The 19,246-nt window shown below is 41.1% G+C and overlaps 1 protein-coding gene across 1 annotated transcript in view; it reads left to right on the forward strand.

The window, feature by feature from the left end:
- LOC109991178 (plexin-A2-like) overlaps positions 1 to 19,246 on the forward strand; it is a 109,086-nt gene that overhangs the window by 62,608 nt on the left and 27,232 nt on the right. The window contains exons 9-17 of the mRNA XM_020643412.2: positions 2,536 to 2,650; positions 3,456 to 3,656; positions 5,152 to 5,248; positions 6,977 to 7,176; positions 10,672 to 10,823; positions 11,877 to 11,994; positions 13,572 to 13,708; positions 15,509 to 15,676; positions 18,203 to 18,296. Of these exons, the coding sequence (XP_020499068.2) occupies positions 2,536 to 2,650; positions 3,456 to 3,656; positions 5,152 to 5,248; positions 6,977 to 7,176; positions 10,672 to 10,823; positions 11,877 to 11,994; positions 13,572 to 13,708; positions 15,509 to 15,676; positions 18,203 to 18,296 (1,282 nt within the window). The remainder of the gene's footprint in view (positions 1 to 2,535; positions 2,651 to 3,455; positions 3,657 to 5,151; positions 5,249 to 6,976; positions 7,177 to 10,671; positions 10,824 to 11,876; positions 11,995 to 13,571; positions 13,709 to 15,508; positions 15,677 to 18,202; positions 18,297 to 19,246) is intronic.

Raw genomic sequence — 19,246 nt, forward strand, 5'->3', positions numbered from 1 at the left:
ATGCGGGCAGCTAGTAATTAAAGAATACATAAATACATAGTGTGGCTCTTTGTTCAGATGCTGCCATGAGAGCCTAGCTTAGCTTATTTTGACTCTTTTATCACTTTTTAACCACAAACGCCATATTTCTGTCCCAATAAGTGATATTCAACAGCATGCTAGTGTTACAGGATTAGAAAGGAAGTGATATTAACAAAAACACAGAAAAACACTTTTGCTGTCTTGTGCTGCCAGTTTGCCCATGTATGTAGATGATGGTTGAGCTCTCGTTCTACTCTGCTGCTGGCTTTACAGCAGAAAGAATGTCACCCGGCCACTTTGTGGTTTTCAAAGAAGTTCAGTGGTTTAATACTTTTCAATACCAAATGTGTTTAAAGCAATATAATCTTTGTTATTTTAATTATTGTTAATTTGATTTTTACACACATTGTATCAAAGATTAAAATACAAATACTTTGTACCCATTACACTAAACAGCATGACCATTCCCAAACATTTGGATGTTAAACCGGCTGTGAAAAGGGCTGTTGGCATGCCAAGTTAGATACAAACATCTGGACTTGTCTTTTGCTGACATTAAAATGAGGAAAAATGATCACAAAAAAAAGAAAAGAACACGACCACTGGGCCAAGTTTAGAATCACTCTGCAGTAAGAGTCTCACTGAGACTGTGTCATCAGATACGTCCATCTTTCTACAAGGATGGGAACTTCAGCGGTCACCAGTGTAAAATATTTATGACATAGATGACATATTTAACCCTGCAGTGAACCGATGTATTAGCACAACATTTCAGACATGGTGCAGTTCATCCTGACAGTCCTTCATAGAGCTTTATAACGATTGAACCGTCTGACTTTCTCACAATTTGCTTATTTATGTTGCTATTTCTCTTTATTTCTAACCAACTACTTCCCCACTCACACCTGATACTAGGTGGTGAATATTTTCTTGTAAATGTGTTACTGTAATATAACTGACAGGTGTACACGTACGCTTCATCCACCCTTCAACTAAATTATACTGCAACACAAGCTTAATAAAGGGATATTCAATAAGTCTACCCTGGGAGCCAACATTTGATTGATGTTGCATTCACAGCCAAACCCAGGAAATTAGCCCGCAGTGGATACACACACCACCTATTCAAAAATGCTCTTTGACTGCGACATGAATGCCCCAGTATAACCAGATTAAGCCATTAGAGAGAAACAGTGGGAAGCTCATCACATCCGCTCCACACCAATACGGCTTCCATTAGCTGCAGAGTGACCCCGTGAACTCCTGTGATTAATATTTCAGACCAAACACACTCCGAACCGAGCACCTCTTCCTCCACCACCTCCCCTCTCCAATTCCACCCCCCTCCAATCCCCCCCCCATATCACCTCAGCATCAAACCTCCATAATTAATTATCCAGTGTTTGCAGCTCCCTGCCAGTCCAGTTCTATTAATACCCAGCCCCCAAATTTCTCTCTTACACACAAGCACACGTTTTTATGTCCACACTGGCCCTGGGCGACTAATTAATATCAAAATTTAATGGTGCTGCACTACATTTATTGGCATTTGTAGCTTGATATGAGCTGCAGTATTGAAGCGCTGCTAGAGTTTTTTTCTAGTCTGCTTGTGGTTTATCTTATTTCGGGACCGAATTTAAGGGAACAGACTGTGATAGTACACTGATCTGTTTTCTGCACAGTGGTACACCTCTATTATACACAGCAGAGTCCACACCAGCCCCTAAAGGAGAGAGAACATGTTCAATTTTCAGCTCTCCAATTGCACTGTTTGGTGGATCAAAAATGACGCATCATCCATCCCCGTTCTCCCATCTCTTCACCCAGAGCTGCATCGAAATAATGCCTGTTTCCCCACTTCAATTTGATTAAACCCAGTGTAGCTGCATTGTTGTTGAAGAACGTTAACTCGCAACTGACCATTGGCTGCAGTTCGCTGAATCAGAGCCAAAAAAGTTGTGCCCTTCTACCCATCAAAAATTGAGTTGACAGTGTCACTGTCAGATTTTGGATTGAATCCAGAGTCGCAGGGTTGCCTTAAGAAATTATAACTATAATAAATAATAAAATACAAGGCTCGTGGTTGCTCTATATCAGTAACAAGGCTACTGTTTGTCCTTGTGAATGAAGTACATTTTAACACTGTTACAGCTGTTTAAAATTGCTGCAAGGATACAAGGACACTTGAATAGTTACCTTCCTGACAAGACGTGGTGCTTTGGTCATTTATTGACGCCTGTTACAAAAAGACAACCATTCATTATGTCTGCATAGAAACTGGAAACACACCTGCTCTTTTTATGACTGACAAGATCGATGTATAAGAAAGCTTTAATTCTTTAATAGTCTTCCATTTGAAATGCTATCCAACCAGGAGAAGATGACAGAGAATGCATAGGGGGACAAAAGGGATTCTTGTTTCTTGGATGCTGTGTCAATGCATTAGTCGATAGGCTACAGGAGGTATTTTTTAAACTCTGCAGTATGTAGTCAAGTGTTCATTGTGTCCTGCAGGTGTCTGTCCTGTGTAAACAGCACGTTTCGCTGCCACTGGTGTAAATACCGCAACCTGTGCACCCACGACCCCAGCAGCTGTTCGTTCCAGGAGGGCAGAGTCAACGCCTCAGAGGTATTTTATATAAACATGAATCTAAAGACGATACTGAATAACATTGTCTGTGTAGGTTCTCAGTCATCAAGGTCATGGTCAATTCAAAGCTTAATCCAAAGGCAACTGGACTCGGTTGAAGATCTTGAAGTTGCCTCAAAGATACGGACTAGCAGTTTTATTTTTCTATTTTGAGCTACAATGGAATACACATATTACAAAATATTACTCTACTTTAAGTTTTTTAAATAAATATTTAAGTCTGTGTGGACGACCATCTGTCATCAGCACTACTGAGCCTCACTGCACAGTTGATAAAAAAAACTGACTGGGTATTAAGAGGCTTACAGAACTACAGAAATAAATTATTATCAATATTATTGCAGGAATAGAGAATTAAAAAACATAAACTAAAAGTATGACATAATAATCTTGTGTTATTTAGCATATAGGCTACTACATGTCTGACAATGTGACATATGGTTTCATTGTGAGAGCAGAAGAATTTAGCAATAGCATGCAAATTCAATTTGGATTAATTTATTAATCCCGGGGTCACATGACTCCTGCATGTTTCTATAAACATTCACATGTATTAACACAGATTACAGGCAGTTTACAATTATAGAGGGATCAAATGATTGACAAACACTAGTATAGAAAGTAGTTATGTAAATATTAATATAGAAACTAGTTATGCAAATACTTCTCATACATTATGCATGAGAGTAATATTAAGGCAGAACAGCAGAATAAGCGTGAAAACATGTTTTTCTTTCTTTCAATGGTGCAATTATGTTTGTTTATATGTTTTCTTTTTTCACAGAACTGCCCTCAGCTCCTTCACTCCGGGGAAATTCTCATTCCAGCCGGCGAGGTCCGACCCATCACCCTGAGGGCCCGAAACCTTCCGCAGCCGCAGTCGGGCCAGCGGGGCTACGAGTGCGTCGTTCATGTGCAGGGTGTCAGCCACCGTGTCACGGCGCTGCGCTTCAACAGCACCAGCGTGCAGTGCCAGAACAGCTCGGTATGACCTCAAACACTCCCTGTGGGACTCTCACAGCTGTCAAATGAGGCGCACAGCTTGGTTGCTGTGTAGGCAAGGTACACGGGGTACATCACTGAATACCGCCCGAGGTGTGGAGCATACTGAGGAGAAAGTAGAGGAAAGGGAAAGCGAGGGTGACGAGGGAAAAAGTAAAAAAAAAAAAAAAAAAAAAAGTGGCAGAAGGCAGAAATGAAAATAAGGACAGAAAACACATGAAAAGCAAAAACTGTTGTACAGCTCAAGTCAAAAAGACAACCATGACTTCAATATGACCTTATCTTTTAAGATGCGTAATCTTAATCTTAATCTATCCGAATGACTGCTGGCGAACACCAAAAGCCATTTAAAATTGGCTGTCACTCTCAAAAGCTATTGTCGTCACATGATGGCTGATGGGTTTGCAGATTAAATCTTAAGTGTTCACAAAGCATAAATGTAATACTCTTAGCCCACACTTACAGTTTTTGGGTGAAGGCAGACAATTTTTATGAAAGTTTCGTTGCGTAATGCAGATCACTCTTATCTGATTCTGCAAATGAAGACAAAATCTGTCAACATGGGGCACAAGGTTGGATGTTGGAAGTGTTCTTGTACTCGTTTGTAGTCTGAGTCAATCAATCAATCAATCTTTATTTGTAAAGCGTCAACTCAAAACAAGTGTTATCGAGAGACACTTTACAAAAAGCAGGTAAGAGACCTTACTCTTTGTTTTTTAATAGTAGTGTTGTTCACTGAGATTTCTGCAGGTAGACTTTTAACTAAGAGTTGTTTAGCTTTTACCAATCTGTATGAACAGACATCTGCATATAAGTGTGGCTAAAATTCTGATGTTCTGAAAATGTCTCATGTTCCTAGACAGACTGTAATCTACAACGAGAAACAAAAAAGTCTTTGGCAAAGAAATCCTTTATGGTTTATCAGAATAACTGCCTATGTCACCAGACAAAAAGCCAAAAGTTGTTGGACCACTAAAGGCTGTACGGCCTTCAAACTATACAGTAGCTGATGGGTTCTCAGATTACACATTGTCAGATTTTGGAAATTTAGCGTTCAAAAGCATAAATGTGACATTCCCAGCACACTGCTCCACTTTGGGAAGGATGCAGGAGGTTTTTTTTTCCGGAGTTTTAGTCGCACAATGCAAATGACAGGCTAAATTACAATGCGAGGCACACCTACTACACTGTGACAATGAATGAAAAGGCCATTTTCCTCAGATGTGGATGATCGGCCACCCCAGCCAGGGTTTGTGTCTCTACATGTCAAGGAGGAGAGGAGCAGACAAGCATGGCAGAAATGACAGATGGTTAAAAGCCTCGTCTCTCTGCTGCCCTTTCATCCTCTTACCCCCCCCCCCCCCCCACACACACACTCTGTCTGTCTTTGTACCTATTTTCCTGTACTCTATCCTGACTTTCTCTCATTCTGGATCCACTTACAGCACACTCGCTCACTCTCTGTTTCTGCTTTATAGTACATGTACGAGGGTGTGAGGATCAGCGACCTGCCCGTGGACCTCTCCATCGTATGGAACGGCAATTTCATCATCGACAATCCCGAGAAGATTAAAGGTGCTTCTGCCATCCATCACTGCCAGGCCAGAGAACTGTAAAGCACTCAATCCACGGGGGATAGATGGGTCATATAGATCACATCAAGGCTTCAAAAGGGCCTTGGGAGAAAGTTCACAATAGCAGGGAGTGTTATCAGAAAGCACCCAATCACTTGTGTGCCCCAGGGGGATGAAGGGTGAATCTTCATATTTGCTCAGTTTGGTTTCCTCTCCATCATCGTGCCATGAAAGGTGTTTGTCAGTTGTCATTGTGGGTAGAACATTAAATACATCCTCCCAGTCAAGGGAGTGACGGCCATGAATTTTAACAGGCCTTGTCATTACTGCAAAATATAGGCAGTTTACAGGAGGGAGGATGTAAGAGACAGACTTCAAAGAGAGGTCTATGGGATTATTTTGGCATCCGTTTCTTCATTCTTCCAAGAACAAATTCACACAAACATCCGGTTTATGAATTTGATTTAAATTCACAAGCAATAATAATAAGAATATTCTTGTTATTGTTACAACTTCAAATTGAAATGGATTGAACTGGAGTCTGACATAATGGACCAACATAAAATAGTCCATACTTTTTGAGGAGTAAGGGGGACATAACATATTCTTAACTTATTTACTACTGGAAATCTGAAAGGTATCAAGTGCTGTGAAAACTCAAAAATAAGATCAGGTGCAGTCATTTGCTTTCAGGTTAGTAGGTGTGTATCCAAAGGATATCTGCTTTTTAGACAGCTTCTGAGAAATAATCCACTATTAGGCTGAATCCCAAAAATTTCAAACTTGACAATAGTGTTGTAGTCAAGACCATACTAGACCAAGACATACCCGAGACCGGAGAGCTCCGAGACCAAAACAAGACCAAGACATTTAGGGATTGAGACCGAGACAAGACCATGACCATAAGTATCACAGAAAAATTATCATATTAGACAACACCGGAAAGGTTGTGGCCATAACCAGGGGAAAAGTAACTCATTATGAATGCATTAAAGTTATTTGTTCTTTAAGAAAGAGGCGTTTTCCTTTGAATCAAAGTAATGACATGGAAAAATAGCCTATCAGCAGTGGTCTGACCGGTCTTGCTTTTAAAATCCTGAATCCACCCAGTCTGAGACAGAGACAAGACCAAGTAATAATGCGGTCTTGAGACCTTCAAAAATTGTTCTCTAGACCAGTCTTGAGACCAAGACTTATTCAAAGTACTACACCACAACTTGGACATTAATAAGAATGACATAACACTGAGTATGTGGTGTTTTATGAATTTATAGTGTGACATTTTGTGTATGTACAAAATGCCAGATGTAAACTAGATAGGCCATTAAAGTATGATACAAGAGCTAACATGTCATACTTAACGGCCCAAAATGCATTGTGGCTTCTTTAAAGCATAAGGGCAGACATCCATTTTTATGTGATATCTTATTAAATTTAGAGAATATCATTTAAAAAACAGAATTTGGTTTTGGTGGAAAGTGAAAAAAGCCATCATAGCAGACAAGAAGCCTTTCTGTGGTGCCTCCAAGTCTGAAAAAATGTGAATTCCCAAAACTACAAATGTTCCGGGTTTTATGCTTAAATTAAAAACACATATCAGCTTGACTTTGGCTCCTATCAGCCTGATTACTGAGCCTATTGATAGCAGTGATATGGAACATACATGCTAACATGCAAAATCACTTCATTCTGACTAACAGGATATCTTCTGTGTTTTTTTTCCCCACAGTGAACCTCTACAAGTGCAGCGCCCAGCGGGACAGCTGTGGGATGTGTCTGCGGGCGGAGAGGAAGTTTCAGTGCGGTTGGTGCAGCGGTGAGGGCCGATGCACCATGAAGCAGCACTGTCCTCCAATCTCCCCCTACGCCAGCCGCTGGCTCAACCTCTCTGCCAGGAACGTCAAGTGTACCAACCCACGCATCACTGAGGTGAGCTGTTTGTTTGGCCCTGTGGCTCAGCCTGTGGGTCCATTAGTCAGTCTGGTAGTCAGTCAGTTTAAAGATCAAGTGTTAACATATGGGGTATTTAAGTTATACACAAAGGAGATGTGAGTCTCTGTAGCTGACTGTAAGATAAGAGTGTGTGAAGAGGCATGTCTGATAGAGACACCAAGATAAAAATGTTGATACAGTAGCTGAATCTACTTCATTTCAATCTGTTCTGTCCACAGGCTGTATGTAAGAAATAGACGCAGCCAACTTTTGATTCATAATTTGTTTTTACACTTCTACTTAGAGGCCTCATATTTGGCATTTAAGCTGGTACCATTCTACAATTCTACAATTCACTTAGCAGACGCTTTTATCCAAAGCGTCATACATCAGAGAGTAAGAACAACACAAGCAAGGATCTTTGAAAAAAAGGAACAATGTCAGTAAGAGCAAACGATCAGCTTTGAGTCCGATTGGACACACAGGTGCTGACAGGCATTGCACAGAGCAGAGGCAAAGCACGACATTGACGGCAGTTCTTGAGAGCTCCAATCAGTATAGAAACCATCTTATAAGTCATCGTTATCAAACAAAAACAATCGTGACAACCATCATCATCATCAATGATATCGAAACCATCATCATTAAGTTAGTAGGTATTCATGAAAGAGCTGGGTCTTTAGCTTTTTCTTAAAGGTGCAGAGGGACTCTGCAGATCCAATGGAGTTTGGAAGTTCCTTCCACCACCGGGGGGCAACAGAGGAGAAGAGTCTGATCAGAGACTTAGGACCCTGTTGTGAAGGTTGGATTAGACGCCTTTCATTGGCAGAGCGTAGTGGGCGGGAGGGAGTGTAGACCTGGACCCATCATGATGTTCTGGAGCCAGGAGCTCAGGGAAGGCCTTAGACAATGCTTTATAATCAGCTAATGCTAGCACTAACTTTGTTCACAAGGATGTAACCTTTAAGACACCTTGTGATAATTAAGTGAGTTTAATGTTGATGCTAACGTTAGCCAAAACAAGCTCTAAAAATGTACTTACAGGGAATATAGACAGGAGATTACCGTCTTTTAGTACAACCAAAATTTAAAACAGGGCATTTTACAGGTAGCCATAGAGGTGCAAATCAGTGGTCAGACCTGCGTATAGGGTGAATGACTGATCGAAGTTTCCCTCAGGATAGCTGGCGTTCAGTCTTGCAGTTTTATCTGGTAAAGCGAATGATAAGAGGTCTTGGGGGCAGAGCGATCTCAACCTATTCCCAAACTTTAAATGGGTTAAAAGCCCGGCTCCAGTTGAATTCGAGCCCCCTAGTGGGCCACTTTTGGTAAGCAGAACTGGCGCTGCGGGTAAGCCCAGTTTTATCCTCTATTTTGCTCTGTGGTACCGAACTTTTAAACCGGACATGATGCTTCACTGAGGAAGACTTGAATCTAATAAATTACTCAGCATCTCAGCTCAAAAATTAAGTTTATCATTTAGGTGGAACATGTGACCTCATAGAGCTTAATAAAAGCTGCCTCTTTGCAGCAACCTGTGGAGTCTCCCCCTACTGGCTGTAAAGGGCAATGCAGGTTTAAAGCATTTTTGCATTGTCTTCACTTTTTAGTCATGGAAGCTGCATCCACAAACAAACCCAGCAACTTCTCATACAAACTCGAACCTTCTGACTCTGCAGAAAGTAACTGTTGGATAGTTTTGTGCGTCACCAGAATGTGGACACTATGTCGATTTATTGTTAATAAAATAGATTTAAAGCTTCTTCAACATCATGCTAGCATAGTTTAGCTTTGTTCCTTTGTTTCTTTTTGTTGTTTGGCTGTTAGAGCTTTGGGGATTTCAAGTTTTGAACAGCAGCCCATAAACACCATAAATATCCCAATATCATAAATATCCACTTACTGGCCTGGTTTTACTCTGTATATCAGAACATTTCAAACTAACACATCAAATACTAACCTCCCAGTTTCCCAAGTGGCTGTTTACCTGAGACCGTCGCACATTTTCTCCCCTCGCCGACTGCATACTGAAAGTGCTTGACAGCTAAACGAATTCAGTTTGTTTGGAGAGTGGTGATGGATCTTTTATGTCACAAACTCCTGTTCATCCTCCTGAATGAGGCACAGTGGGTCAGGCACAGAGATGCAAGGCTCTGCCACATCAAAGAGCCGCGAGCCTTTGATGTTGCTGTCACGTTATTAGTGTTTCTGAAGGAGCTTCGGCAGAATGAATCGACCCCCAAGTCCTGCTCCGCTCAGGAGTGGAGGGAGTGTTGCTCCGACATTGCTCCTGTTCTGCTCGGCAGGTCCGAAGGTGTCCTGCTGGGATGGTTAACTTTTCACTGAATGCTTTTCTCAAGGCTCTCTCATTCACTGAATTATTCATTAAAGTTTGTTTTGAATTATAGTGGATTGCAAGGCTTTTTGAATAAACCCTGCTAGTGTGGGAATAAAGGATTTCACGAGGAGTTCAGGTAGATTTACCTAATGTTTACGAACACCCATTGTGCAAAGATTGATTATCATGTAGAGTCGGCAAGTTGTGGAGAATCTAAAATACATGCACCAGGGCAAACTGAGCCGTCTTTGATGTAACACTTGCACCGTGCTAAAGTTTTTACTAAAAAAGGAAATAATTGAGATTCTGTGAGAGTACTCTTTTTTTATTTTTAGACACATGTCTGACCAGGTTTGATATAGGATAAATATTTAACCATGCTTTTTTTACGCCTCTCTAACTGGAAATCCATTAAAACCTCCTAACTCTAAACTCTAAAACTTCTTATGTAACTTTGAACTGATTTTGGATTGGTCGTGCCAGATGGAGCTTCACCAATGTGATATACCTTACTCAGTTATCGCAGGACCGGGGTTACCCTCATCATCAAACGTTTTGTAACACATATTTCTCTAATATGAGAATATCTTGAGGACAGGGGGTTTACCATTTTGCATCTTATACTGCAGGGGTTCCAGAATGCGGAACTGTATAGACCTTCATTATTTCTAACAGCCAGCAGGGGGCGACTCTAATGAATGCAAACCGAAGCAAGACTTCTATGACACCAGATGGAGAAATGACCACGCTCTTCATTTGATTTATTCCCTCAGTAAACATTTTCATTGCCTCTGCTGCAGGTTTTAAGCATTTTCAGTACAACTTGATGTTCGTATCATCAATGATTGATTTTTCCAAATTTTGAATATCATTTTCAATAAACCAGGGGATGCTTTCAGTGTGTGTTGCTATCTGTGATTGGCAAGTCACAATGACATATGACATAGACCAGCAACCATTGCAGGGATCGAACACTGTAAGTCCACCCTGTTCTCCAAATATGCTTCTAAAAAAAGAAGAGCCAGAAGGCAAAAATGCTGAACTTCAGGCTTCAGAAGAGGTTCTTAAACTAATGTTGGTCATTCCCAGTGCATTTACACTGTCTGTCATCTCTTTCTTCATGTAACTAATATGCTCTCATTCTTCTCATACAGGTCAGCCCTGTATCAGGACCTCTAGAGGGGGGCACACTGGTCACCATCCAGGGCCTGAACTTGGGTCTGTCATTCTCTGAGCTGCAGGGCAACGTGGAGGTGGCGGGTGTGCGCTGCACCCCGCAGGAGGAGGGATACATCACTGCAGAACAGTAAGAGACACTCCTTCTTAAACCCTCCCCTTCACAGACACGCATTGATTCATAATGTACTGTACGTATACAGTATATATATATATATATACTGTACAGATGCACAAGAAGAAAATAAACACTCTTCTTCTTCTGCCTCACACTAATATCCTCACAGACTCTTGCACAGTGTGTGAATAAGCCTCGTCCCTGTGAAGCCTCATCAGGTTGCAGGATTGTGCGCGGGGCTTTGCATTGCTCTGGTGCAGTCGGAGCCAAAGGAAGAGACGGTCTTCTTTGTGTCGTTGTCGTTATGAGGCTGTCAGCGCAGCTGTAATTGAAATGCGCTGCATGTCGCTGACTGGAGGGACAATCTGTTAGCCATGTGTTTCTCTCACAGCCATGTAATGCGATTGGGCTCAGGCTGCGGGGACTTTATTTATATCCTTGTAAAAAGAGAAAAAAGAACATACCAGCAGAAAATTGGAAAACTCTGGTGATGTATGAATAGGAGGGCCGGGCAGGGACAATTCATTGGGTGCTCTTATTGTATCGGAGGGACGCAGTGTTTCTGTGCGTTTGGCCGGGCCATTCATTCGGCACACACAGTGCTTTAAAACACGGCATTACAGCTGTTACAACCATTAATTTCAGCATTGGGTCAGTTGCTGTAATGACTTATTCATGGCGCACTTTATCTTATTGACCCGACAGGCAATACTGATTTACTGAAGAAACCCCTGTGTTGTCATGGCAACCGGAGGTAATGGTGGGTGGCGATGGTGCCGGAGATGAGGAGGGGGGACAGTTTATCATTTGAGTTATATTGCTGTTATAGGTTTCCCATTAGGAAGAAAGATGGCCCGCCGTATTGACCCACAACTTGTATGAAAGTCTGCCTCAATCACAGCGGCCAGCAGAGGCCATCTTCACCCCGCTCGATTCATTTCAGATGTGACACAGAGCACTGATGCTGCTGTTTGTGTTATTACCTAAATGCATGACACTATGTCTGTCTATGTATGGTTTTTCCTTTTTTTTGTGCATTGACGTTCATTTATTTTTGTTTTTCAGGATTGTTTGTGAGATGGCTGCGGCTCCTAAAGGAAATGCACCAGGTCCAGTGAAGCTGTGTGTTGGGGAATGCAGACCAGAACTACGTGCACAGTCCCCACAGCTCTACTCCTTTGTGGTAAATCTGACACTGAAAGAAACATTCATCTGTCCATTTTCTCTTAAGAGAGTGTTGCAATGATTTAGGCTGAACATGAGAATCCTGGTGAAAGAAATCCACACAAATTGATCTAATCAACCTACAATCACAAACAGAGGAAGAACCAGGGCGCTAGAAGTCAGTCACAGTTGGCGTTGTTAGATAAGTTATTCTATATGATGGCGTCATACCCTCTACTGCCCAGATTTATATTAAGTTCATTGTATTTTATTGTTTAGGATGATTAATACTTAGAGTATGAACAGCAGCTCAACCTGATTTCAGAACATTTTACAACTCAGCAGACAACAAACCTCCCACCCAGAGTTCACACAAACATTTTCATATGACCAGTTTATAGTTTAGTATAGATAGAGCACTGAAGATTCTTACAGGTGATGAGTAGATGCATGCATTTTAATTCCCACTTTAACGTACACTGTAGACGTTCACACACTTGACTGCTAAACAGAGTTACGTACATTACAGATGGTCATGTGGAGATTTTGTCTCCTGTCTGTCCACTTCTGCACATAGGCTACATGTAATGACACGCTCCCTCATTATCGCTCGACCATATGAGCTCAGTTTTCCTCTCTCTCTCTCTCTCTCTCTCTCTCTCTCTCTCTCTCTCTCAACATTGTGTCATAGGTATTAAAAGAATAATCTCTAAAGGATATAATCTTAACTTCTCCAAACCCCCTCAATGTGTGCACAACGCTGGAAAACCTCAGCCCTGCTGTGAGTTGTATCACTCTGCAGGACGCTTAATAAAACAAGTTACAGACTGCTAGAGTAAACAAACCAAAATGTAAGGTTTAACGTTTTTACACGCGTTAGTTTTTATTCTGCCTGATTTCTAAGGGTTGCTGCAGGACCCTCAGCCCCCCCCCCCCCCCCGACTTCCCAGGGAAGAACACAGAATTTCATATTTGTTAATCTGCTTTTGGCTGGGATGTGAGCAATTAGTCGATGGAACGATTACATTTTGTCACTCTCACTAGTCAGCACCAACATTTCCATAGGCATGAACTAAATATTATTGTTTTTTATGAATGTAGTCCACAATGCAACCATGTGTTGTGGAGAATGTGCCATTTAATAATCTACATATCAATAAGAAAGGCTACAAGCAACATGGTTTGGACAGTTAAGCCATGTTAAATAAACAAAGCTCAATTTCAACTGTTTAAACTGTTTTTTCGGTGTTTTTCTTGCTTTAGGATCAGTCGACTTGCCTTATTTCATTTTAATGGACAGATAAAAAAGTTGCTAAACACATAATTACTTTTGACCATTCTACTTTTTTGCAGTATTATTAAACGTCTTTTTGATGGGGGTTACATTTTATTAAACTCTCTGTTTTGTACCTCAGGAAGCTCCTCATCCACATCCTTCTAAAACTCTTTTTCATAACTTTTTAACACTGAGGGTTTTTTTTTCCAGCCAAAGCCGTGAGAAGAAAAGCTTTCAGAATCAGATAATTAATAAGACACACTGCATTCAGTGTTTGACCTGTGTTGAATGAAAAATTAATGACTTTTCATTCTCCTCAGACTCCTTCCATGCTGGCCCTGACTCCAGGCAGAGGACCTGAATCCGGGGGCACGAAGGTCACCATCGTCGGGGAGAACCTGGGCGCCGGAAGCACTGTTAATGTGTACTTTGGAAATCAGACCTGTGAGCTGTACAGGTGAGTCTGATAATAATATAACCCGCTAATAAAACCATGAGTTGGTTAGAGACGGAAGTGAATGTAAAAAAATAGCATGAAAACACATTGTGTCCCACTCAAATGATAAAATCCTTCTCCTATCATGATACAACAATAAGCCTTTTGTAGAGACCATTTTTCATGGGGCTTCCTAGGGGGTATTTAGACTGGCAGTCAAAGATTCAGGGCAAAAACTCCCTTTTCCATGTTTAAGTTTCTAATCTTTCTAGAAAGTTAGGAACTGTATCCACTAAAGCATTTTTTCCATAGTGGCCACAACCTCAATTTCAGGATGCTGATTACTTACTAATGGTAGATTACAAAAGTTGGCACTCCTGCTTCCCTTGGTAGTGACTGTTACGTTTTACCTTTACTCAAGGACATTTTACAAAGAAGATGTAAAAACAATGGAAAGGGATTGTGTCCCAGCATTAGCAGCGGCTCTTCACTTGGAAATTGTATCCTCAAAAAAATGCCAAGATTAGTTCATTTTTGTTGTAAATGTTGATATCAGAAGTCCCATCCCTCTAATGTCGATTGGTTGATGAGGTTGAATTTCAGATTGACGAGCGCCGCTGTGTTTCAAAAATTGAACTTTTTTTTTAAATGATTAGACACACAGAACTGCATTAGTTTTGTACTGAAAACAGGTGCTTTTCTGCAAGTGCAAAAAAAGGGCATTAGGGGTCACAAGCCCTGAAGACACAAGAAGTAAGCTGCAAAATAACGTCAATGACTGGATGCTTTCTCATCTGAAATGCAGTTTTGTGTTCATAGTGATTTAGAAAGAGCTACATTTCCGTCAGATGATGGTTCCGCCTCTTTTTGTTCTACACAGGAGCTGTCTTCCTATTTACCTAAAAAAATGATCACCTGAAGAAGACCTCTGGTTGAAATGTTGTGTTTTTGATGGAATAAACACTTACTGTGGCATTTGAGCAAGTATTCCTCAGTCTCTTCCTACAAACGCCTAATGCCCACTGAAACGCTAAGAGATGTTACAACTGGAACTTCAAACGAAAACAGGAAACCTCCTTACACCAAAAATCTTATCCCTTACCCAAAGATTTGAAAATAGTGACTGAGACCTTACACTCAAAAGGACATGCGATAACTGAAGCACTAAAACAGTTGTGAAAAAGGCTAATAACTTATTTTTGCAACCAGAAAAGTCACCCCCTGTTGGCCATCAGAAAGAATGCAGATTTAAGCTGCTTCTTCATTGGCTTCACTTGTAAAATCAAGAGGCTGCATCAACGTCTCATAACGCACTTTTGTTTTGACCTCATATTCCTTTGGACTTCAGATTCCCAGACACTAAACTGAGAATAACTCCAGCAATATTAAAGCCTTCTTTAATCTCTCTAAAACACAGGAAGACATCACTCTATTTAAAGCAGCACACTTTAGATACAATTAAGTGAACCTTCATTAAGTGAGAAGTCTTAGCAATGATTGGAGAGGAGGTGATGAAACCCACAGCGGTAGGTATTGTTCTCTGTGTATTTATAGATATCTATTTAAAGTTCAAAAAGCCTCACATGGTAGGAGTCAGGAGGGTGAGCAGAGGAAGCCATTAGCTGGAGCGCTCTCTAATTACACTGTTCATCCCTAATGCGTCTGTAACGAGGAGGAGATGGGACAGTCTATAATGAATCCTCTCCTCTTGTATAGAGGGGCATGGCTCATGTTGGGGTGAAGTCAGAGATATGCCACCAAGCAGCAGCACCGAGTGGGGCAGTCTCAATCACCCTTTCCTTTTTTTTGTTTTCCCACCAGGAGGACCATGTCAGAGATCGTGTGCTTCTCTGCTCCGTCTGTGACGAGAGCCGGACCTGTGCAGGTCAGTCTGAGTGTGGACTGGGCCAGAGTTCCTGGGAGTCTGGCCTTCGAGTACATAGAGGACCCCACAGTCCAGCGAATTGAACCCCTGTGGAGCATTACCAGGTAACACTCAGTCGTACTGTATATTAAGTATGTAAATAACAGATTTAAACAGTTTAAAACTGGGTACATCAAGTTACAGTAAGACACATTTACAGTATATGTGACGTAGCAACAAACAACATGAGAAGATGAAACATGAGTACAGGTCTGTTGCTGAACTATCCAGGATCTGGTGGATCTCTTAAAAGTGGATAAGTTCACAGTAAGTCCCCAAGGAGACAAAACAGTGCATAGTATGATATCGTGATTATGGTGATGATAATTAACAGATTATTCAATTGTAAAATACATTTAATTAATACTCTGTACTGCTTTACTGAGTATGCTGTTTGACTGCACCACCACTGGAACAGAAGCATTGCATACGGCACAAATCGTCATTTTGGTTGGACATTTCCACTGTGAAATATTCACAAATGCAAACATTTTACTCTGACCAGCGTTATAGTGTCTGTAAGCATCACACTAAGCTTGTCTGCTTATGTGGTGATGTAATAAATTACCCCAAATTCTCTCCTTCGCTGCCATTAAACCAAGTGTATCTCTGGCAGCCCTAACAATCCAGAGGCAGAGTAGAGCAACTTGATTTGAAGTGTAAGTATCATAGTCAGTCCCTGTTAGGGTACCTCTAACAACTCGAACAACTCTTCTCCTTTAATGGGGTTGTCACCCTACACAAAGTCAGAGACATTCAAACTTAATTAAGGGCCGGTCCCAAAGTGATTTGCAAGCACTGCTTGTATGCAGACTGCAAATGTCAGAGCATTCAGATCAAGACGAGATTGTTGATTGCAAATTGGGGATAAACTTGGCTGTACTACAGGGCTGTAACATTTTAATGAGTTACAAGTGAAGTTTATCTTTAATAGAAAACATTCACCGACTGATATGAGAGGAAGCAATGTCATTGAACAAATTGCAGCTTGCATGTTGGACATTTGCCAATGTTAAATTGGAGATTCAAAAGCCCTTTACACATTGCCATTTCAAGGCGGGACATTTACCCCCCTGTCACGCCCCGTCTGAAGGGTGAAACACAACGCGGGGTAATGGTAGGGCTAAATCGATTCCCTGATCTACTAACGCAGGTAGTAACAGAGGTGTCACAGGGCCAGAGCCACCAGTATCACTCCGTATCAGATGCAATGTCAAAGTACAAAGTAGTGAAGGAGGGACTTCAGGCGCAAAAGTTGCAGAATTTCTAATGTATAAGGGGCTAAAGTGGGCATAAAGAGCTTGAGTTTTGCAGTGTTAATACAATCACATCCAATCCATGCAATGTTGCAGACAAGTAAATGTAAAGACTTTGCATGGGTAACAAATCTCTATCTGGGAAATACAATGTCAGTAGCACTGTGTGTCAATGGAGGGTTGTTTGAAGAAACGTGTAGAATCTATTGGACTCACACAGTTTTAACTCATTAGCACAAGTGAATGCATGTTGAGCAAAACACAGACAAGGACACTCTCTGTTCACCTCTAACATTACTTTTATAACATCAGAATAATAATGAAGGTGTTATCCAATAGTATAAATAGCAGGGTAATGGAGAGTAATGCACATAACAGCGATGCTTTGGTAGTGTGTTAAACATGGCTCTCTATTAAGTAATCACAAGGTGACCTCAGTAAATATAGAAATGAAAATCTGCCTTTGAGACACTTGTACACATTTTTGATGAATGAGAGTGATGCTGCCAGCGTTGCAAGGACCGTCTGCATAAACAGTACTCGAGTTACCTGTATTCCACTGAATAAAAGATGGGACTTTATGTGGTACGGGGTGGGATTACCCAGCTCTACATCCCTGCAGGTTAGACTTCAGAGAGACACCCTGGCCCTCAGCTGGGTGACAGGAGGAGCTTTGTGGCTCTGCAATCAAGAGCCCTCATCATGAATGTGCAGCCTCACTGTGTGGCCCTACAAGCTTAGGTAGCCTTTGAAGTGTGAGAAGAGAAGGATTGGCACTCTGTCAAGCTCACTATCCTGCCCAGTTTTTTTTTTTTAAAAGCCATTTTTCCTCATTTTTTCCTTTTTAATTCTTTTTCTCTCCTTCTCACTTTCCAACTACATCCTGCAGCTTTACTCCGCAGCATGGGTTCTACAAAATTAGAGCGTCTTGTTTGTTTTAATCACATCTAGCACGGAGATGTAAACAAGCAGCACCTGTATTCATGCTATGCCAGCCTCACTATCATGGCTGAATATAAAATAGCAGCCAGCTGGTTCCCCGTTTGATCTGGCTCTCCTGACCAATAACAAAGAGTAAGCCTCTGTGCCAGCTATACCTCCTCTAACCTGTATTAATGCAGCTTCTCTCCAAAGTGTTGGTTTGCAAGTTAAAAAGACTGATCTCTCTGCAGACGTCATTCTAATTAAATCATGCTAAAAAGGCAGCAAAAAAGGCAGCATGTGTTTATATACAGTCTACATGCAAATTGAGTCGTGATATAGTATGCCTATGTGTGCATATTTCACTAGGTGTTCTTGTTTTAGTGAGTAAACTTGTTCTTTCCATCTTTGCAGTGGACACACCACCTTGACAGTCACTGGAACCAACCTGGATGTAGTCCAGGAGCCGCGGGTCAGAGTCAAATATGCCGGCCATGAATCTGTCAATGTAAGTGTGACAACTGCGAACATACTGCAGATCTTTTTATTGATGTTGCTTTATTATTGATGTAACAGCGAAGATGATCTTTGTTGAAAGTTAGCGACATCAGTACAAATGAGGGATTAAAGTAAAGCAAGCAGGTTGTTAAAGGGGAAAAAACACAGGCATGCTGTTCAATATCCATTTTATTACAAAGCTTAACAGAATAAATCTAAAGGTATTTTTTATTGATTTTAAAATGGTAAAAAATGGTCTATTAAACTCTACTTTGGAACTGCATTCATAGCAGCAATTGGCAAATGGGTTTCCCCACTGGAAACTGGTAATGTTTTCGAATCGCAATGAGCTCTTTAAATTGCTATTAAACTGAACGTTTCCATTGATGATGATGACAGCAAAGTTTTACAGAACAACATAAATCAATACAACACCTGTTAAAAAAGTTTCTGGTGAACAGTCTTTAAAAACAGTCACAGCCAACGCCGATTGGCATGAAGGTTTTAGATCATGTGTTAAAGCTGCAGTCTCCTCATAAAGCCACTCGGATTGGCTAGTAACGTGCAAGCTAACCCTGATTGGTTGTTTGATTCAGACATGATCAGATCATTTTTTAAGTTAAATCCAAAGGAGGGCGCCGATAAACGTCATCACATTCACCCATTCACACACACTGACGGCAGACGCTGCTACCGCCCAAAGTTGCAGAATGTATCTTAAAGATTACAGTGTTGAGCTCTTTCGGTGTTTCATCATTTTGCTGCCTTGTTTTCTGCTTCTCTTTTATTAACCATATAAAGCTGATGTTGAATGGAGCACATACCCTTTTGCAGATAGATGCGATTGCATGAAATGTTCCATAATCTGTGATCAGAACTGAGTTTCTCACATCAGTGGGCTGATAAATAACATTTATAAAAATTAAATATTAGAATTAAAAGACTGAATGCTGAAACTGA

Source organism: Labrus bergylta, chromosome 5 (genome assembly GCF_963930695.1).
Source record: "Labrus bergylta chromosome 5, fLabBer1.1, whole genome shotgun sequence".
In the NCBI taxonomy this organism is placed as follows: Eukaryota; Metazoa; Chordata; class Actinopteri; order Labriformes; family Labridae; genus Labrus; species Labrus bergylta.